At 50.2% G+C, this 22,366-nt stretch overlaps 1 protein-coding gene and 1 long non-coding RNA gene across 3 annotated transcripts in view; one reads left to right on the forward strand and one right to left on the reverse strand.

Annotated features, from left to right (window-relative positions):
• Positions 1 to 1,214: 1,214 nt before the first annotated feature.
• Positions 1,215 to 22,366, reverse strand: part of SRL (sarcalumenin) — a 45,441-nt gene continuing 24,289 nt past the window's right edge. Inside the window, exons 2-7 of one of the 2 annotated variants that reach the window (XM_084764025.1) lie at positions 17,765 to 19,087; positions 14,992 to 15,093; positions 14,121 to 14,216; positions 9,132 to 9,248; positions 7,380 to 7,613; positions 1,215 to 4,394 (exon numbers count right to left, since the gene is read on the reverse strand). In XM_084764025.1, the coding sequence (XP_084620151.1) occupies positions 3,583 to 4,394; positions 7,380 to 7,613; positions 9,132 to 9,248; positions 14,121 to 14,216; positions 14,992 to 15,093; positions 17,765 to 19,087 (2,684 nt within the window). In that variant the 3' untranslated portion in view covers positions 1,215 to 3,582. The remainder of the gene's footprint in view (positions 4,395 to 7,379; positions 7,614 to 9,131; positions 9,249 to 14,120; positions 14,217 to 14,991; positions 15,094 to 17,764; positions 19,088 to 22,366) is intronic. The other variant, XM_084764026.1, reaches the window with a different exon arrangement.
• LOC311587355 lies at positions 11,072 to 21,512 on the forward strand. The gene is made up of 5 exons (XR_014775827.1): positions 11,072 to 11,324; positions 15,388 to 15,557; positions 15,867 to 15,984; positions 19,008 to 19,109; positions 20,919 to 21,512. It is a non-coding gene; the product is annotated as an uncharacterized lncRNA (long non-coding RNA).

The following is a 22,366-nucleotide window of genomic DNA, read 5'->3' on the forward strand; positions in this document are numbered from 1 at the left end:
ATCGCTGTGAGTTCGAGGCCAGCCTGGTCTACAAAGTGAGTCCAGGACAGCCAAGGCTACACAGAGAAACCCTGTCTCGAAACACCAAAAAAAAAAAAAAAAAAAAAAAAAAAAAAAGACTTGCTGCCTGCCTTCTCTCTTCCAGGGCAAAGGTCTATATTTCTGGCCTAGGCAACAGGGAGTCCAGGCTGCAGCAGGTGAGCAGGTCAGCTTGCTGAGTTGTTCAAAGACAGACCTAGATACGGTAAGCGTGGGAGAGTGTGGCCCACTGTTCAGCCCTTGGATCAGCCCCTCCCCAGCCAGAGAACCCAGAAACATTGGCCTCAGCCGCTGACGGGCACCCATATGGGTGGGGCCTAGGTTTATGGGCCCTGATGCCCCTTTGGGGTTCTTTCCCACCTTCCACCTCTTCCCCAGGGTCCACACTAGCTCTCAATCCAGGGTATGAACTCTCTTAGGAAGGCCGGCATGGTGGTACACCCGCCTCTAATCCCACTGCTCCAGAGGCAGAGGTGGGTGGATCTGTGAGAGTTTGAGGCTAGCTAAGACTACGAGAGAAACCGTGGCTCAGGAAAAAAGAAAGAAAGAAAGAAAGAAAGAAACCTCTTAGGAGGATCTCAGAACAGAAAGCATCCAAATTAAGGAAGCCCTGGTCTGATCAGGACACCCGAACTGATGAAACGTGGCGGGATGGGTCGTGGCTCAGGGAGCTGGACCATGTTCAAGAAACACACACCCAGACCTGCAGAGGGACGGTCACTTTCTGGGGTAGCTAGAGGGAGGTGACCACCCTTACCATTCAGACAGACATTGCTCCGTCACAGCCACAGGGACGTGGCTGTGTGTAACAGAAGGCACTTGGTACCGCTACCTGAGCTGTTTCTGTGAAGGTTCCGGGAATGGAAATTTCACGCGATCCCTATTCCAAAGGGATAGTGCCCTGGATGTTGGACATGAGGAACTAAGGTGCTGCAGAGGGAAAGTTCTTTGGGTTTCCCATCATATAAATGTGAGGAACTGAGGTATCTCCCACACCCAGGATGCTAGGTGCTAGAAAGAGCTACCAAAAGAGGCCCGGGAAAACATGTAAATCACGGGCAAATGTTTGTAAGTGTCCAAGCTGTCCCCCAGAAACTTGAAAATAAGTATACTCTACTAGATAAAAGGAAAGCACGACGTCCACCTGGCTGGAGACGATCAAGACAAGGAAGGTGTTGAGGAGACATTGGAACTTTATTGAGACGTTCTCCCTGATGAGACCAGAACGGCAGGGATGCTGGAAAGGTCAGCCAGCGTGCAGGCACAGACACGGATGTTCCACTCAGGAAATCTCGGGATCCCGTGTTTCTCCTGCAATGAAACCCCCTCCTCCTAGAGTCAGAATCCTGCTCAAGACCCATCTCTGCGGAGCTGGGCAAAGAGTGGGTGCTGAAGCCTGTGCCGACCCACCAGCAGCCTGTGGGCAGGAGAGGGGAGTGAATCGGAAGGTGAGAAGAGGATCAGAGTGAAGACAAAGAAGGAAAAAATGGAGAAAACTCCAAAAGAAAGGTACCACCACTAGGGTACCCTTCCCTCCACACACAAATACTGTAAAAATGTATTGGCCTTATTTCACCTGCTTCCTTCCAAGCATGCAGGCACTGACAAGCTAGGACAGGGTCCGTACAGCTCAGCTTCCCCCACCCTACAGATGTGCCACACAGAGCCCACAGGCATGAGGAGCATCAAAGGGAACGGTGGGAGGGACAGTCTCCCTAGAGGACACGTGATGAGGAGAGGAGGAGAGGGGTGTGGGGGTTGGATGTGTATTTTGATGGGAAGAAAAATCCAAGGCAGACTGCAGTTCATCCACCAGGCCCCGCGGCTCACCCTTATGGGAGGAATGCACTCCTTGGAAACAGTGTCCTGGCAGCTCTGGAGTTTTTGACTCGTGGGAAGTTCAGGGCCTTCCACAAAGCTAAAGCAGCAGCCTCCCTTACGGCAGGGACCAGACTGCTAATTATTCAGAGAAACACAAGCTCCTAAACTGAAGTTCTCTGTGAGGCCCCCGCTGATTACCAGTCGGCTTATACTACCTACCTGATCCTCAGAAGGTATAGCCTCGGCCCAGCCTCCATTCCCACTTTCCTTCCGCTCCAGGTAACTTCCTGGTGCTGGTAGATCCCAACCCATGCCTCACAATCAAGGCCCCCAGGACCGCTTGCTCCAAAAAAAAAAAAAAAGCAGCAACGGTGCTCAGAGGAAGCCTTCAACACTGTCTGAACTTCGCCTTGCCTGCTCCTTCAGAACTCTTCCCCTCCCAGGGCTTCTAGCTCCCCTGCACTCCAAGGTGGCAGCATATGTCTTCCATGCAAGACACACTCTCTGGAGTCCTCTCTCCGTGCCCTCCAGCCTGTCATCCTCCTAGCCATCTCTTGTACAGTGGACACAAATGCACACTCACTGGTGTCTGAAGGTCCTGACTGTCCTGACTGCACGCAGTGGGCATGCGCAGAAGCTCGGGTTGAACCCGAACCTTGGCCTTACCTAGCACCAGTACCAAGGGGCTGGGGCTGGGGCTGACTCTGGGGATTTCTCTCAGTTGGAAGTACTGATGCATCAGGGAATGGAGAGAAGGGAAGGGAGAAGCTTCGGTTCTGGAAACTAAAAGAAACATGTCCTCTGTTAAGTGCTCCCACAAAAAAGTTGTAAAACAGCTTCCCCACCCGCCCCCAAACTTGGGAGAAGTGCCTGTCCAGAGAAGCCGCCAAGGACAGGGAGTGAGGTCTCCACTGTCCTCTCTGAAAGCCAACATCTTTGGGATCTGAGTTTTCCAAGACATGCAACAGACAAAGACACACTGCAAACCACCTAAGCCCCTGAGCCCTTCTGGTGCTTTAAGTAAACCATGTAAGAGGAAAAGCCCTTGAGTACACCACCCCCTTACCCTCCTTTTAGGGACAACTAAGTGTCTGAGCTCTCCAATAGGGACATCGGTCAAATGATACTCGGGGTGGCAGGTCAACACTATTCTGAAAACCCCTGTTTTAGTTTTCTGGACGCCCCCATCCCTTGGGAAGACAGGGACAAGATTCCAAGGTTGGCTCAAAATTCATGAAGACCAGACTCAAGGGACTGTCCACTTCTGAAAATCAACCCAAGCTTAGGAGGGAACCAAGGAGGGGTAGGGATTGAACAAAGAGGTGTGTGAAAGGAGTTAGCACACCTGAGAACACTCTGACTCGGGAAATGTCAACGGAGTTAAGCTTACTTGACCCTTGCTGTCTTAGGATTCACCAGAATTCAGCTGCTCTCTGTGCCTCCAAGACAGGACCCAGGAGAAGCAGGGGGGAGGGGCCTGACTTGCCTGTGTCAGGCCTTCTAAGAGAAGCAACAAGACAAGCACACTGTCATTCACAGTTTTCACTCTCCTCCACACAACCCTGTGCCTTCCCTGCTTCGCCGGCCTCAATGAACTCCCAAATCTCCAATGCAGACTGATTGTCGCCAGTGTGGCTCAAAGGGTTAACAATCCAGGACTTCTCAGACAGGCAGGACACAAGCGTAATCACCAATGGGGACCCAAGAATGGCCACACACAAACTAATGCTTCTTGTACCGATTCTTCGGGGTCTCGCCACAGCCTGTTTTGTCACAGTTAGGGGCACCTGGATTCTTCCCAAGCCCAATGCTCCCCAGAAGGCTGGGGAGCTCCTGGGTGATGGCCCGTTCAATCTTCTCCAGGAAGCAGCCCCCCATGTACGAGCACTGCTGAGAGAGAAGTTTGAAATTGGAAATGGGGTTGATGCCAAAGAAGTCCTTATAGGCCTCGCGGTTGGGGAGGTCAAACTTGCTGACATTGGTCTTGGCCAGGATGGTCTTAAAAATGTAGAATTTATCAGGATCTTCCACGATGTCCTTAAAGACCAGTTCCCCATCACTGAAGAAGGTCATTTTGTCCTTGTAAGTCTGCAGATACCGGTCAACCAGAAGGGCGTGAATTCGGACTCTGATGGCATGCTGGCGGATAAACGCGATCTTGTTCTCTAACCTGTTCTCAATCACCTGGTTCAGGTCTTCCAGGAGGGAGATCTCTTCCTTGAGGAACAACTCACGGTGGGTGTCGGGCTTATAGTCCTGCGGCCAGAAGGAGCTGACATAAACCCGTGGAGGCTCCGTGACATTGATGAGAGGGGCCAAGCTCCAGAAGAGAGCCCCATACACCCGCATGAGCATTTGCGTGGCCAGGTTGTCAGCCTTGTTCAAAATGATCCTGATCTGGGACTCACGTCCCTTGAGTTGGCGGAAAAGCATCTCCAACTCCAGACCCACGTCCAGCTTGGTAGGATCAAAGACAACAAAGATGAGGTCGGCTCTGTCGATGAACCACTGACACACGTCGTTGAAGGGGTAGCCTTGGAGAGACATGAAGGAGAAGTCAAACTGAGTGGGGCACACACAAAGCCTTTGCACCTCCCTTCCATACTAGACCACTGCGTGGGCTGAACAAGTCACAGCACTGGCAATTTCCTGGGTTCCTAATGATGGGTGAGCACTGTCTCTTGTTCTTTGTCAACCTTCAGTCACGAACAGGCTGACCCATGCTTTAATATACAGTAGCCTGGAAGTTTTCTCCAGAGTAGAGTTTGTTATGCACTGTGTGGCACTGTAATCCCAGCACTCAGGGAGGCAGAGGCAGGAAGATCTTCAGTTTAAGGCCAGGCTGAGCCACATACGGGACTAGAGAAATGTCTTGTTGGCTAACAACACTGACTACCCTGCCCGATGACCCAGGTTCAGTCCCTAGCACCCACATGCCACTCACAATTGTCTGTATCTTGAGTCTCAGAGGAGCTAGCTCTCTCTTCTGGCCTCTGTGGGCACCAGGCATGCCCACAGACATACATGTAGGCAAAACACCAGTACACATAAATAATAATCATTTTATTTTATGTTTGTTTTGTGAGACAGGGTTTCTCTGTGCAGCCCTGGTTGTCCTGGAATTTGCTCTGTAGGCCAGGTTGGCCTTGAATTCAGAGACCCATCTGCCTCTGCCTCCCAAGTGCTGGGATTAAAGGTGTATGCCACCACTATCCAGCTAAGAAATAATAAAATTTTTTAATGAAAAAAGCAAGTGGTTTCCCAAAGGTCTAAAAGATCCAGGGCAACGGCTAAGATGTTGAAAGCAACCAGGAAGCCGGAAGGAGAGAGGCTGTGTGGGTTAAAAGAAAGAAATATATGTCGAGTGCCTGCCAAGACCTGGGCCAGCCTAGCATTTGGGCTCTGCTTTGGCCAGCCAGATCATAACTGCTCTTAAGTTCTTGATCATCAGCTATAAAATCACAAAAAGAACAATAACACCAAAGCTGACGCAAAGACCACTATGTTAGGCTGGGTATGGTGGCCTACTACTTTAGTTGAAGCACTCAGGATAATCTCAGCACCGAGGAGGCAGAGGCAAGGAGATCTCTGTGAGTTCGAGGCCAGCCTGGCAATCACGACAATTTCCAGAATAGCCAGAGCTGTCTCAAAAACAAAACAAAACAAAACAAAAAACAAATAATAATGTTGACAGAGAGAGATTACTGGTGTTGTTGTGAAACAGTAAAGCAGCCAGCTGCAGGTGCTCATTACATTTAAGTCTTCTCACTTGTTTCCTTGATTTTATTTATAAAGCAGTAAGATGAGGAACACCACTGTGGTGGCCACTCTTAGTTGTCAACTTGACTACATATGGAATTAACCAAAACCCAGGCAGCTGGGTTCACCTGTGAGGGACTTTTGCTAATTAAATTATTTGAGGTGGGAAGAACCACTTTTAATCCGTGTCACAGCTTGGGCAACCTGCATAAAGAACATGGAGGAAGGGAACGTGCTGCATAACGGACACGGAGGAAGGGGGCGTGCTCTCTCTGCCTACTTGCCCTCCATCTCACTGCCAATTCCATTCCTTTACTAGCATTCAGGATCCCAGGATATAACGAAGACCAGCGGAGACGCCCAGCCTTGTGGACTAAACAACTACTGGATTCTTGGACTTTCTGTTGACAGACAGCCATTGCCTGTAATCCACTCTAATAATCTCCTTTAGACAGACAGACAATGATACATAGAGAGATAGATTCTATAAGTTCTGTTTATCTAGAAAACCCTGATCAATACAGTTCTGAAAACACTATTTTTTATAATGATCAATCAATCTATTAAGTGATCTGATTCATAATATGGGCTAATATGGTTATCATTAACTATAAATTATATTATCGCTAATAGATCAGGGTCTAGCTATAACCCAAATACCCAAATGTAGGTCCTAACCATAACTGAGGTTTGCCATTTGATCACATGTCACTATGACTGCCTGTTTAAGACCCTCAGTGCAGATAGCCCTGTGCCATGGCAGTGTTCCGTGCTTACCAGGGCCAGAACAGCAATCCTCTGCTGTCTGAAGGCAAGCAGGGCTCTAGGAAACCTAGTGACCATTTAGGCTAAAGCAGATACTGGCAATAAGAAGAGATGGGGACCATGTTCAATGGAAAAGAAGCCTAAGACCCAGGTTAACCAGAATTCAAACACAATTCACCAGGATCCAGTTAGGCCAGGCCCTTTAATAACCAGGACAGACTGAGCACCCAAAGACGACTTGTCCCCAGCTTGGACATCTCTGAGACATTGCAGAGACGACCAGTACTCCTAGAACAATACTGGCCATCTCCAAACTCAGTCAGCCCTTTAGGGGGCAAAGAACAAGACACCAAACCCCAAGGGTCACCACAGCAACAGTAAAAGGAGTAGAAGCAAAGAGTGCATCTCTTGGTCTTGAATATTGACCATCCTTTCCTCCTGGCTGGCCTACCACCCTCTGCCGATCACAGTGTCCTAAAACATAGCTCTTGGTATTCAGAAATAGCCCCCCCCCGCCGCCTCTGTGCTGTATGCATGTGAGGGTGCGTGTGCACATAAGCGGGCATATATTGGCCAGATGAAGATGGCAGATGTCTTCCTCTAGTGCTTTCTGCCTTATTCTTTTAAGACAGGGTCTCTTGACAGTCAGTGGTGGTGCACACCCTTAATCTTAGCATTCCAGAGACAGAGGTAGGTGGGTCTCTGTGAATTTGAGGTCTACAGAGTGAGTTCCATGACAGCCAGGGTTCCGTGGAGAAACCCTGTCTCAAAAACGTGAACATAAAAATAAAAAGACAGGGTCTCCCATTTCAGCTAGGCTGGCTTGGCCACAGAGCTCCAAGGACCCACCTCTCCCCACCCTGCAACACTGGAGCCATAGTCACGGCAACCATGCCTGGCTGTTTACATGGGCGCTAAGGATTTGAACTCGGGTCCTCATGCTTGCAGAACAAGTGCTCTTACCCACTGAGCATCTCCCCAGCCCCCTAAATTACCTCTTTCTTGTTGCTTGCGGTTCTCAATGATGCCCGGTGTATCCACAAAAGTGACACGTTCCAGGAGTTTGTGGGGAACCTCAATGCCAATCAGCTTCTCCAGAAAATTCTGCCCAAACTTTTCCAGGGGCGAGAAGGACCGGGCACTGTCAGCAGCCATGACGATGCCCTCGATGGTTTTCAGTTTGGGCCCGTGCATAAGGACAGTGAACTCGGAGGTGGTAGGTTCAGCACCTGCAGGCATGGGTGAGAGGTGGGAAACAGGAAGCACTGAGAAACAGCCTCCCGGAAGGGGTGTGAACAAGCAAGGAATCTTGGGAAGGGCTTCCACAGGGGCAGGGCAGGTTTGCCAGGCCCCCTCCACCTTCTCACTTTGTTTGGTTGGTTGGTTTTGGTTTTTGGTTTTTGAGACAGGGTCTCTCTGTGTAGCCTTGGCTGTGCTGGACTCACTTTGTAGACCAGGCTGGCCTCGAACTCACAGAGATCCACCTGCCTTTGCTTCCTGATTAAAGGCGTGTGCCATCATGCCCGGCTCACCTTCTCACTTTTAAGTGTGCTGAAATATACACAGAACATAATACTTAACCATCTTAATCATCTTCAACCCTATTGTTCAATAGCATTAAACATACTTACATTATCGTGCACCCAGTTATCTTCACTCTCCATTTCCAGAACTTTACCATCTTCCCACGCTGAAACTCTGCCTCCATCAGGTAGTAACTCCCCATCCCCCTTCCCTGGCAGCCTGAACTCTTTTTCTGTCTCTGAATTTTTTTCTGTTGTGGCACCTTATAAGAGTAGAATCATAGCCGGGCGTGGTGGCGCACGCCTTTAATCCCAGCACTCGGGAGGCGGAGGCTGGCAGATCGCTGTGAGTTCGAGGCCAGCCTGGTCTACAAAGCGAGTCCAGGACAGCCAAGGCTACACAGAGAAACCCTGTCTCGAAAAACCAAAAACCAAAAACAAGACAACAAAAAAAGTAGAATCATACAGGAATCGTGCAGTATTTGTGCTTTATTGCCTGGCATGTTTTACTTAGCATGTTGTTTTCAAGGTTTATCCATGTGTGGCAAGAATATGTTCTGACAGCATACATGTTTCATTCCTTTCTATCTGTTCTAGCAGATGTGTGTGCGTATGCACGTGTGCACGTTTGTGCACGTGTGTGTGCATTTGTGTGTGTGTGTGTGTGTCTGTGCGTGTCTGTGTTGCATGCAGCTGCTGTGGCACAGGGGTGGCGGTCAGAGGACAGACCACCATGGGTCTCCTCACCTTCTACCTTATGTGATGCAGGCGTCTCTTTCGCATTGCTCCCTAGGCCAAGTCAGCTGGCCTCTGTGCTTTGAGGGATTCTCCTCTCTCCAGCTCCCAGCTCCCTACAGAAGTTCTGCCATCACACACACATGTGCTACAGTGCCTGGTTTCTCTATGGGCATTAGGGGTCTGACTTCAAATCATCAGGCCTGCACAGCAAGCACTTTTCTAACTAAGATGCTGCCTCAGCCCTGCCCGCTCCTTTCTAAGGCTAAGTTTCCGTTGTACACTCAGACTGCATTTTTGTTATCCCTTCGTCCAGCAGTGGACAGTTGAGCGGTTTCTATTTTGCGGCTTTCACAAATAATGCTGCCATAGATGTAGTGGAGCTGCCGGTTCTTGCATGAAATTCTCACTAATATTACCAAAAGCATACAAGTGCTTTAATTTTTTCACCTTATTTCACAATCTATACACCCTTCCCCAAATCCTCACCTGTATAAAGCTGGTAGCGAGTGTCTTCCAACCCAAGGAGGTAGTTTATCATGGTGGACTTGCCAACGCTCCACGGTCCCAGGAACAGCACCATCGGCTTGGAAGTAATCTCCCCATCTACAGACAACAAGCATTAGAAACGGACGTGAACTAATCAGTTCTTGCTATGGGAGCAGCACTGCTCTCCAAAACACTCTGCATCCCCTGTCATCCAGCTGCTGTGGGGGCTACATGGCTCCCACCGGGCCAAGGTCAGTGGTGCTTTTGTCGCTTTATAAGAGCATCATTCACTCAACAGACACTGGGGGGTCATTGTTTTGACCTTTTCCAGATCCCTGCTCCAGACGGAGGAGCTGAGTGAGTTGATACACACAGGCTCGGGCTCATGCTGGGTGCGGTCTCCTCGCTTAATCTAGAGAATGGTTCACAGAGAGGACAGAACTTCTACGTTGAGGAAGGCTGAATGTTGCTACCCAGACCAACAACAAGAGAAGAAAGGACATGGAAGAGACATATACAGTGTTGAACTGTCTGAACTCCAGGCTCTGCAGCTTTCCTCTCCTCTTCACTGTGGCTTCCAAATCCTCACCTCACACTGGTCTCCAAAGTCCATGAAAGGTCTTCCAGGGTCTAAAGGTGAACACCAAAAACTGCAAATGCTTAGCTGGGCCCTGAGGCCAAGGTCCTCCCAGGCGGCATGCGTGGGCTGCCAAGTCTACTTAGCTGCGGGGGAGGGGGCCCAGAATTCTGAGGTGTTTTCAAATGTAGGGATGGGGGGGCCTAGAAGGGTGCTCAGTGGAAGAGCGTTCCCATAGTGTGTGTGAGGACCTGGATTCAGTCCCCAGGCCTGCAAACATATAGACTCAAAACAAATATGGGCAAAGAGGAAGATGAGAGCCTTTGCACAGAGCCACGGTTTACCTCACTGTTGCTTTCTCCGTTCTTTTCTGAACTAGCTCCACTGAGCACCTATGTCCTCCACACTCTCTCTTCCTGAGCCTTGCAGATGGTCCTCAAAATGTAGTGCTCCTTTTTAAACTTTTTCATTTATTTCTTATAAGTTTGTATAATGTCTTGACTCAAAAGTCTGAAGTACAAAAAGACCCACTCTGTCTAGGCCATAACACCCTCTGTAGTAGGTAACTAATGCTGGGTTGTTAGGGTTTTTTTGTTGTTGTTTTTTGTTTTTTGTTTTCTATCAGACAAGGCTTCTTTGTGTAGCCTTGGCTTTGCTGGACTCACTTTGTAGACCAGGCTGGCCTCGAACTCACAGCGATCCACCTGCCTCTGCCTCCTGAGTGCTGGGATTAAAAGCGTGCGCCACCATGCCCAGCTTCTATTTTCTTTTGATACAAGGTTATGTTATATTTCCCAGGATGTTCTCAAAGTCCTGGGCTCCAGAATCAAATGATCCCCCTGCCTCAGACTCCAGAGTAGCTGGGGCTATATTTGTGTGTCACTGCACTGGACACCAGTGCTAATTTCTGGTGTTTTTCAGCTGACTTAATATGTGTGGGCGGTGTTGTAGTCCCATCTTTTCTCTGCGGTGGCACCTGGCTTTTGGATACACTGGTTTTGTTTCTCTGGAGTAAAGCAAAGTCCTGGAAGATGGTGTCTTTGACATGGTGAGCACACATCTATGGCCTGGCCCCTTTCCTCCTGTGTGCAAATACACAGGGGAGGCACTCGGCCTTGAGACAGGATAGATAAGCACCTCAAGGGGGTTATGCCCAGTTACAAAAAGCCAGCGCTGGTTCTGTGAGTTCTGAGACCGACAAGCTGCCGGTGTTGCTGTTCCAACTCCTCACAGCAGGGGGCATCGTGGACATATGTAGGAGACCAAGTAATAAGCTTGAGGGATAGGGGTCATGCAGGAAGCTGGCAAGACATTAAGATAGAGAGGCCAAATCCAGAAAGGGAAGCCAGAAAAGAGCCAATTGGCCTTTGCTGAGAGCCAATCCGGGGGCAGCTGGCAGCCTCTTAGCCACCGAGGCTTTAAGTCTGGAGTTTCCATGGGAGGGCCATGCCACACTTAGTGTCAGAGGAGCAAGAGAAGGCAAGTATGGAGGACAAAAAAAGGCAGCCGTTGGGAGGTTCTATAAGCCCACACCAGGGCGCACACATCCTCTAAGAAACAGAAGAGGACACTGGCTCTCACACTTGTAGGAACAGTATGGAAACTAACAGAACCAGGTATTTACTCCCTGGGGAAAGAGGTAGAATCACAGCCCTGACAGTGGCTATGCGGCCAAGGCAACCAGCACCGCCTCTGTAGAGTAGGATTATACATGTGCCCTCAGATGCCACAGCTACTCGATACACGGGGAGAGACCTAGGGGAGAGACCTGTGGTATCACTCACAATTAAAACAAGGGCTGGGGTTATAGCTCGGTGGAAGGGCACTTGCCTAGGATGCTCAAGGCCCTGGGTTCCATCCCCAGAACTGAAAAGGAAAAAAATAACAATTATGAGAGCTTTAAAACAGGAGTAAGAGTAAGTGTGAGTATAGCTCAGGAACAGGGCACCTTCTTAGCTTGTCTGTAGTCCGGGGTTCTAGCCCCAGCATGGATAAAACGAGTTAACACTTCTAAGATCAGCGAACCGTGGTGGGGCGGGGGTTCTCTGGTTCATTCTTGAGAGTACAGATTGGAGTATTTCAAAGCAGATTCACAACAATGATCAAAACACTCAATTCTAGTGCCCTGTATTGGTTTTTAAACATTTATGTGTGGGGCCTGGATGTGCAAGAGGTAAGATTACAGGCGTTGGTTCTCTCTCCTCACACCGTGTAGGTCCAGGGATTGAATTACGGTCATCTAGGCTGCAGGGTGCTTGTACCCCACCAAGGCCATCTTGTCTGCCCCTCCACTGCACTATTTTAAAGACAAACAAGCAAACAAACAAAGCATGTCCTCCAAATATCTGTACACAGAACATATAGTGATTCTGCTCGCGTTTGGAATGTTTTGATTTCATTTTGTTCAGAAAGTGTCTCGTTCTAAAGCCTAAGGTGGCCTGAAAGTCATTTTGTAGCCCAGGCTTTAACTTCTTAGTGATCCTATTGACTCAGCCTCCCAAGTGATCGACTGTAGGCATAGCCACCATGCCCACGTTTGGAACATTAAATATCATTATTTATTTTGTGTGTATATACATGATATGTTTGTATGTGTATGGGTGTGCACAGCCCCAGAGGCCAGAAAGCAACTTGATTTTCTCCTCCTCCCATGTGGAGTCCAGGAACTGAACTCCGGCCATCACACTTGGAAGCACGCACCTTTATCTACTAAGCCATCTTACTAGTTTGTTCGTTTTGTTTTTCGAGATAGGGTTTCTCAGTGTAGCTCTGGCTGTCCTGGAATTCTATGTGAAGACAAGGCTGTTCTCAAACTCATAGAGGTCCACCTGCCTCTGCCTCCCCAGTGCTGGGATTAAAGGCGTGCGCCACCACACCTGGCTCCTGTCTGTGTCTTTTTAAAGATAGAAAATGGAAGCACCTACTGTCCCTCAGGAACCAGAAACTGGTTGTACAGAGCCTAATGTATTCTTGGAAGGCAGGACCAAGCAGACTCAATAAAAAATACAGGGGAGGCATGCATCCATGCACATACATGTATATGTATATACACACATGTATATACACAGCCGGCATAATATGAGCCCATGTATGTAAGAAGAAAAAGACATTTCTGTGCGCATAGGTAGAGAGGAAATGTCTGGAAGAGCCTATTACATCCTGTAGTTTTGAGCACTATAACAAGACTGTGATAGGAGGTGTCTCTGGGAGTGGCCTTAGATTGGAGATCAAGAAAGAAACTATGTGTGTTTGCACGTACGCAAGTGTATGTGTGTGCTGTAGTGTGGTGTTTTGGGGACGGAGTCTTGCCATTTAGTAGCCCAGAACTCACTGTGTGGCCTACTCTGTCCTCAAAATTACAATTCTCCTGCCTCTGCTTCTCAAAACCCAAGCTTAGTTTTACGCCATCATGCCTGGCTTTGTTTTTCAACTTATATTATTTTACATTACTGGATACAAGGGAAACAAGTAAGTCTTACTTTTATTATTTTGAAAACCCAGTTTTAAAAGAATCCAGACCCTATCTGGATGTAGTAGCACATATGTGTAAAGCCAGCTCTCAGGAAGCTAAGGATGTAGTAGCACATACGTGTAAAGCCAGCTCTCAGGAAGCTAAGGATGTAGTAGCACATACGTGTAAAGCCAGCTCTCAGGAAGCTAAGGATGTAGTAGCACATACGTGTAAAGCCAGCTCTCAGGAAGCTAAGGCAGGAGGCTCTCCAGTTCAATAAGTTCAAGGCCAGCGTGAGCTACATGGTGAGACCTTGTCTCAAAAATAACCATCCTATCATTACCATCATCATCATCATTATCACCCTCATCACCACCACCACCATCACCATCATCACCACCATCATCATCATCCCCATCACCATCATCATCACCACCACCATCATCATCATCCCCATCACCATCACCATCATCATCACCACCATCATCATCATCCCCATCCCCATCATCATCACTACCACCACCACCATCATCACCACCACCATCATCATCATCCCCATCACCATCATCATCATCACCACCACCATCACCATCATCATCGTCCATGCCCACTGGAGGCCTTCCGGAAGAGACAAAAAGGAGGCAGGGAGAAATCTAGGTCATATGGAGGCCCATGTGAACAGGGGCCCTGGAGGCTCTTGAGCTCAGGAGGGACCACAAGGCCTTACTACACTGGAAATCAAAAGGCCCGCTGCTGAGACAAAGTGCTTAACAAGGAATCTCTGTCAAACTCTTACAGTACTGAGCCCTCACTCCTGTAGGAAAGGCACTTCCGGACCTAAGCTTCTGTCCTCCCCTCCTCAGGCAGGCTCAGCTCCTAGAGTCCTGTGAGCCTCTGTGACCACCAGGGCTGTGTGAGTGCGTAGGAGGTAAGCGCCCAGTCCCGGGCCATGGTGCTGTACCTGTGATCTCGTGCTGTCGCAGCTCATTGTACTTGTAAGACTGCTCCAGGGGCTTGATGGACGTGTGATAGATCTTGCGAAGCCGCTGCAGCACCGCTGGGAGAGAGGAGCAAGCAGCGAGCATCAGACAGCATGGATTTAACTGAAAGCCTCATACTCTGTTCCTCACCTCAGTACTGTTTCCAGAAAAACTAGATTGCCTTCAACCTGACTGAAGCTCTTCGCTTGGGAGATGAGAATCTTAGTATCTTTGCCTCTGTTGACGCTGCCACATTCTAGAGGGTAAGGAGGCCAGGCGCCCAGCGGGCCCGTGGCACAAGGCTCCTGGGAGAATTCAGACTTGCCCCGTGTTCTGTGGGAGCAGAAGCCCAGGGTGCAACCGAGAGCTGCGGGGTGTGCGCAGCACAAGAGGACAGTGTGGCGAACGAGAACCAGGCTGGTAAGGTTCTGGTCCTCACGCTGCTATCCTCTGGCTGTGTGCCAAGAGCAGATTTCTGTATTAATCTGAGCTGCGTGGCTAGTTAATCAGCTAAGAGAGGCTAACAAGCCCCTTCTGAAACCCTTGGTCCATTATAGGGGCAAAATAAAACAGGCGACAGGAAAGAGCTTTGTAAACCAAAGCAGACAGGATGAATTCTTACTGGCCATCCTCCCTGCCCGAGGACAGTGGTGGGGCGCATCCCACAGGTGGTGGCTCTGGAATTCACCCTCTGCTCGGTTATCTTCTTCCTCCCAAGCCTAGGCCCTGTTCAGAGTCATCTCATGTAGCCCCCTACTTCTGGGGTTCTCCTCTTCTCTGTGGTCCCCTCTGGCCTCAGAAGTGCAAGGTTCTGGTGCCCTGGATCCCAGCCCATCTCCTTTCCCCAGTTACCTGAATAATCGTCAGCTGGCTTGTCCTCGTTCAGCATCAGGGTTTTCTCAATGTGGGAGCGGTCCCTCATGGGGGCTTCTTCACTCACATCCTCGGTCTCCTCTGAGAAGAGAAACAGACAGTGTGGGGTCAGAGCAAAGCTAAGCAGCAGAGACTAAGCCTCACAGAGAGGGAGCAGGGCTGGGCCTCAAACAGATGCAGAACAAAGTTGCCAATTTTAAGTGTCTACAACTTTTAAGGCCCATGAGATGTGTGTGTTGCGTTCATATATGTGCTAATGCACATGGGTTTGCATGAGCACATGTGTGTGGACATGTGTAGAGGCCAGATGTCAACCTCTGATGTCATTCTTCCAGATCTGTCCACCTCATTTGTTTATCTTTTACTTTTGACCAGGTCTATCATTGGCACCTAGGGCTGGCTCACCAATTAGGCTTGGCTGGCCAGTGAGCTCCAAGGGATGCGTGCGTCTGTACTCCCCAGTGCTGGACCTACCAGTGCACAGCACCACAACTGGCTTTTTCTGTGGGAACTGGAGAGCAAACACAGGTCCTCACAGTTGTGAAGTAAGCATTTTACAGACTGTGATGCTTGGTTTTCACGTCAACTTGCCACACAATGGTGTCACCTGAGCCTCATTTGAAATTATCTTGATTGCCTTAATATAGGAGGGTTCCTAGGCAGGTGGGCCTGGGCTATGTTAGAAAGCAGGCTGAGCAAACCAGTAAGCCAAACAAGCCCCTTTCCCCTCCAAGTTTTGGGTTAGTGTTTTATCACAACAACAACAACAAAAAAAAAAACACCTAGGACACTAATGAAGCCATCACCTCACTCCATTTACCGAGTTTCTTTCTTTTTAACTATATTGAGCACAGAATGTGGTGGCACACACTTGTCATCCCAGCACTCAGGATACAAGACAAGAGGATTTCAAGTCGTTCCAGGCCAGCCCAGGCTGGATAATAATAAAACAAACTGAATACCTAACACACGGTAAGTACCAAATGTCACGCTGGCAATATGGTGACACCCACACAAGCACAGCTTCTGCCCTTAGGTAGTGGTCCTGCAGTCTAGTGGGGAAGGGTTGATGAACTGCCTTTAAAACATGAAGTAATCGTGAGCAGCAAGAAGGCTATGGTGGCTCTGAGGGCCTAAGAAGAGTGTCTGCAGGGTTAGTAGGGGAGCCAGAGAAACCTTCCCTGACATCTGCTGGTAAGCCAGAGTTAGCAAACAAAGGACAGTAGCTTTCTGTGAGGAGCTAACTGGACATCCTTAAAGACCACCACAGGGGCTTGCGTTTTATTCCATGACAAAGATAGCCACTGGGAGACTCGACTTCTACACAAGAGCAGCTGAATGGGCATCCTATCAGGAGCACACTGACGGGAAAGGAGTGGAAGGAACCGTGCGGGCATGTGAGTGCGTGTATGTGCTGGCAGCCACAAACATGTCAGCTGTCACACTGACCAAGCAAACACCCACCCCTGATGAGCCCTGGAAGAATGCGGTCCACAGGCCTCTAAGGTCTCTCATTTCTAGCAAAGCTGCCTCCTCAGGGATTTTGGATGAGGGGGATGTCGTTTCGGCTCGTGGGATAAAGGGAGGCCAGTACCTACATGCCTTCTTTTTTTTTTATATACATTTTTTATTAATTTATTCATATTACATCTCAGTTGTTAGCCCATCCCATGTATCCTCCCATTCCTCCCTTCCTCCCACTTCCCCCCTACTCCCCTCCCCTCCCCTATGTCTGTGTCTGAGGGGGACCTCCTCCCCCTGTATATGCTCATAGGGTATCAAGCCTACATGCCTTCTTGTAGCATTTCCAGCAGTCCCTGATCCCACTGCCAGATTAGGAAAACTCAGCAAAGGGGAGGAGCATACTGCTTGCAGCTCTACCTCCTCACAGAAAGCATAAGTGTGTAACACGTGGTGCATTAACAGCATTCTGCAGGCTGAGGCAAGAAGGTTGGCACCTCAAGGCCGCTGGAGTACAGAAGCTCCTGTCTCAAAACAGGAGAAAACGGCTTCGTTTTAAGGAAATCTGTCAGGAGGCCCTCTGGAAAAGCGATCACATGACCCAGCCTCTGGCCTGAAGGCCCCCTTCTGATCTCTACACACACACACACACACACACACACACACACACACACACACACACACACCGCTCTGCCAGTCCTAAGCACATCATCCCTAATGTGAGCTGCCCCTAGCTCAGCCCCTCTCCTCCTCCGTCCCCTCTGTAGGACCGAGGGAGAGCTGCTGGGGGGTGCAGCCAGCTTTAGTTCTCACATGCTGAGCCTGACCCCTTGGTTCCTGACTTTCACACCTCCAGTAGAAGGTCTTTGAGAGCAGACTTGGGTTCTGGCACACAAAAAGAGTACCCGTGGTTCCTAACCTGCCCCACCAACTCCCTACACTTCCTTCCACGAGCCAATCTCAGGACTGGAAACCTGCTGTCAATCCCCTATCCTTTAAGACTGATCTGTATCTAGCAGCCCTAAAGAGGGGCCTCTGTGGTTCCAACACAGAAATGGCCAGATCTCTCTGGAGCCTCTTGCTAGATCCCTCTACACTGAAGGTAAGTGGCTAAGGAACTGCCTACGAAGACTCTCTGGACTGACCCAGGGGCCAGGGCCCTGCCTAACCAACCCAGAACTAGCCAGGGGTTCTCCCGCCCACCCTGTTTGTCCCCACAAGATACAAGATTCCCATAATTAAGGTATCTGCTGCCAAGGTTCTGGGATTTCCCTAAGGAATTAACTCCTACCCTGGTAAGTAGGAGTCCCTCTCCCCTGCTGTCTCTCTTCAGATGCCTCTGCTTCCGTGTCCTGGGTCTTGCCGCCTTCAGACCCTGTGTTCAAATCTTCCATGTCAAGCTGGGCCCCTTCCTCCTCGTGTCCTGTGGCTCCTGGTGCTTCCTGGGGCTCTCCAGCCTCCCCAGGGATGCCCCCCTCTTCTTCTGAGCTAGCTCCATCTCCACTGTCTTCTCCAGATTCTTCTTGGGATGGAACTCCTCCTTCCTCACTTCCACTTTCTCCATCATCCTCTTCTTCAGGGGAGGCTTCAGCCAGGTCCTCCTCTGGCATCCCTGACACTGTCTCCCTGGCCTCGGAGCTCTGGGTATCCTCAGACTTTTCACTCGCCTCTGTAGCTGAGCCAGATGTCTGGCTAGGTCTAGGCTCCCCCTGGTCCTCAGCCTTCTTCTCCCCAGCTTCTGAATCAACCTCAGCCTTTAATTCCTCTGCAGCATCTTCTGCCTCTACTCCAGAAGACTCACTGTCAGAGACGGCATGTAGGTCTGTGGACTGGTGATCAGGCCCTGAGACGGCTTCATCCGCTGAGTGCAGGGAGTGGTCCTCTGCCCCCTCCCTGGCTTCTGCAGCCTTGTCAGCCTCTGAATCATCTCCAGTGGGTGTGGCATCCTGGGCTCCATCTAGCTCTGTGGATTGGCGATCAGACCCTATGTTTCCCTCACCCTCTGCCTCCACTGCATGGACCTCTTCACCCTCTGTGCTAGGAGGGCCCTGGGTGGCTTCAGATTCTGGTGTCCCTGCTGAAGCATGTTTCATAGGGCTATGTCCTAAGATTCCCTCAGGGAATTCCTCAGAGACCTCACTACCACCCTCTGGTACTTCTGCCTCCACACTGGCAGCCCCCGCCTCTGTGGGGAGCCCTGGCCCAGCAGCCTCCTGTCCTGGCTCCCCTCCAGAACTGAACTCTGGCCTCTCTTCTTCTGGCCCCTCAACCCCTGCTGGAGGAAGGGTGCCTGCTGCTGGCGGGACCTCCTCTTCCTCCCCAGGCCCTTCAGCATCCCCAGGCGGAGCTGACTCTGCAGCTGAGGCATTGGATAGGCTAGCTTCAGATTCAGAGCCCTGGCCGTTGGCAGTGGAAGGGGCCCCTGCAGGGGTCTGCTCCAAGCTCTCAGCCTCCCTGCCGTCTGGGTAGTGAAGGAGCAGGTTCTTGTCTCCAGGAGCCGCATCTGTATAAAGCGCCCTTTCTTTCTCCTCTAGACTTGCGTCTCCGGTAGAGAAATGATTCTCCAACAAACTGCCAACATCTTCTGTGCCACCCGAAGCAGAGACTTGCAGTTCTAAATGATTAGAACATGACTGGTCAGTTCATAGGGTTGGCACCGCCCTGCTTCTCAAGAGTCTCTGTCAACCTAGCTCCAATTGCAGGGAGTGCCATAAGTGCCTGGTGTCCAGTGTTATGCCTCCCAAACTGGGCCCCTTGGGTCGCCTACCTCCCTCCATGCCTGAGGGGGCTTACAGATCGGGGGGTGGGGGGGCTAAGGATGTAGTAACCCAAGAGTCCCCAAAGCCTGATCCTGACCTTCAAGTCTTCTCCCTGGGTCCTAATGACTATATATGGATAGAAACTCGAGAGTGAGCCTTTCCAGTCCTTCCTCAACCTTGGAACGGGTGTGGCACGTGCCACCTGGATCCCGAGGAGATATTCCAAGATAGGACAAATGCTAGCGCATTCCATTCCTTCTGGGTTCCTAGAGTCATTAACCAGCATGCTTTTTATACTACTATCAGCAAAGGAGTGAAAACAGGTGTTTGCAGGCCAGATAATCTTAGGTTACAAGGCAGAGTACTTAGGGGATTACTTGTGGCTCTCGGCTTTATTAAGTCACACGTCTAACTCTGTCCCCTTAAGGGCAGGCATTTGCTGGCCTCCCCACCTCAGATTAGAGGGAACAGGGCCTGAGGAGGACACTTCCAAAATAGGCGGGGCCTGGGCTTCCCAGTGGCCTCAGCCAACCCCTTCTGAGGGGATCCCCTTCTAAGGTCCTGCAGCTGTACCCACAGAGCCGAGGGCACAGGGAGAACGGAACAAGCAGGGGCCCAGTTTGTGCCAGAGACTGCCACCAAGGCTCAAGTTGAGTATTTTTGGAAAACGGGGTGGGAAGCAAAGCTTGGACCTACCCCTTCTGACCTTCCCTCCCAAGCTGAGATCCGCTTAAGTAGGAGGCCTGCCCAGAAAACTGCAAGCCCACGGGGAAGGGGTGGGACGCAGGCTCCCCACTTCAGTGTGGCTAAGGCCTCTTTCTCCACCTCTGTGCTGGAGAAGGACACCCCCTCTTAGACAAAGCCTGGTGCTTGCATCTCCTACAGCCTTTCTTCTCCTGATATCCCACCTCTTGCTAGTTCCTAAAAGGCAGGGGCGGTCTCCGGGCATTGGGAATGGGTGTTTTCTCATTAGCTCCCACAATTAGTCAGCCTGTGTCCCCTCCTAAAGGTGGAAGGCTCAGGGGCACTTATTATAGAGGAGCCTTATATACAAATGTATAAAACTTCATGCCAAGCGTATTAGAATGCACAACTATTTGTAAGCTCACTCATCCTGTCAGGCAGATTTTAGACCCAAATTAGTGATGGTCTTTGGTTTGCCACAGACACACGGCCACCATATGACCAAGAGGTGACGAGAACACAGAATTGCCAACTCTTAGCCCACAACATATTCAGAGGACACAGGGGAACCTTCTGATGAGGACCCAGCCCCTGACTACAATGCACCCTCTTTCCAGGATCATGTTTCTGGCTCCTGGGTAGCAGCATTTGTGTTTAATTGTCTGTTCCCAGCTCTTAAGACCCTTGTCTGCCCTACAGAAAGTTCTAGAAGTTTGCATTTACATGCAGGCAGTAAAAATTTCCAGTCCCTTAGTCTCAGCAGGATATGGGGGAGGAAGGGAAGGTAAATATTACTTGCCCCAATTCCTTCCATTGCATTTCTAGCTCCCGGAGAAGAATCTGTGGTCTGTGGCAAGAATTTAGTTTAACCTAAGGAGACCAGCAGTCCTGTGGGCAGCAGGATGTATAAATATATATGAGATATATTCATATAATTATTTACTGTGCCAGGCAATAGAAAACATCTCAGTCAAGACTTAGGCTTACTTGCTTCTCTTACAGGTGAAAATTTGGGCCCTACACATGTCAGTAATGGAAAGGACATTGCCTGAGCAGGGTTATTATTGCTCAAAGTGTGGTCCTGGGACCAGCTTCCTCCTCGGCATCACCTCGGGGCTCTCTGAAGACAGGGATGCCAGGGGCCAGCCGGGACGCACGCACGCACCCACGGAACAGTGCACTTATTTAACAAGATGCGCAGGTGACCGGTGTTCACCTTCCTGTGGGCTGAGAGGCCCTGCTTTCCACCTCTTCCTCTCCGCTCCTTCCCTGTGCTTCTCAACATTCTCAACAGCACGGAATCACCTTGTTCGTGACTCTTTTATTTCCTCCCGTCCCTTAGTGGTTCAGATTTAAACTATCCAGGATGCAGCCCCAGCGACAACAAAAGTATCTTCAGTAACCCCCAGCACGCAAAGTTACAACCTGCTGCAGCTTCAAAGAAAGAGAGTTCTGACCCCAAGGCTTCTGCTTCCTGCTCTTCCGCATTGGGAGGATCCCCACGCTGGGAGTTCCCAATGTGGGGGGTGGGCCTCCAAAACCTGGCATCTTTCCTTGGAACCAAATTTTCCTCTGATGTATTTAGCCCTGTGCAGAGGCTCCTGTTATTCTATGATGACAAAGACGGTGATGCTGATGACGATGATGGTGACGACTGAGGTGATGATGAAGATGGTAGCAGTGCTGATACTGAGCTGAACAGATTCTCGGTTTGGCTTCTTGTTACGTTTCTGATATTCTCAAAAGAACCTCTGACTCCAGTGAGAGTGAGAAGCTGGCATTATCCAAAAGAGCATGAGGAATGAGGTGCTGAGGGGTTGCCTGTCCTGCTGGGTTTCCACCTTTGGTTACTGGACCGTGTGTGTGTGTGTGTGTGTGTGTGTGTGTGTGTGTGTGTGTGTGTGTGTGTGTGTAAATATATATAGAGACATCTCCCATCGTTGGTTCTTACATCTTAGAGCCAACCTGACCCTGAATGTCTGCTGAACAGTTTGGACTGAAGAAGACAGGTGCCCCCACAGCCTTCCTTCCCAGGCTAACACTAGCTGCTCTGGCAGAGAGTGCTAGAGTGAAACCAGCTGTCCTGCTGGGCTCCCAGCGCTCAGCGTCAGGAACACTGGACCCAAGTCTGTTGTGGGAGGTACATCTGATGCTAGGCTCCCTGAGATCCAACGCCACTGTCCTTCCCTCCCTCCCTCCCTCCCTCCCTGGCTTCTTGCCGGAGCCCCTGCTGCTGCCCAGAGCAGGAGGGATGAGAGGACACAGAGGAACCCGGCTGGGCTGAGTTCTAGTGGAATGAGTATGGGTCCACATCAGGACATGAGGTGTCATACTGTATGAACTGTGGCCAACGCAGCCAACCTCGGCTCTGCCCACGCCTAGGCACTGACGTCAAGGCACATGAATAGCAGGCCCCCGGCTCATCCCCAGAGGCCCATGGAAGGCCTAAG

The sequence above is a fragment of the Acomys minous genome, assembly GCF_964271855.1.
Source record: "Acomys minous genome assembly, chromosome: 16".
In the NCBI taxonomy this organism is placed as follows: Eukaryota; Metazoa; Chordata; class Mammalia; order Rodentia; family Muridae; genus Acomys; species Acomys minous.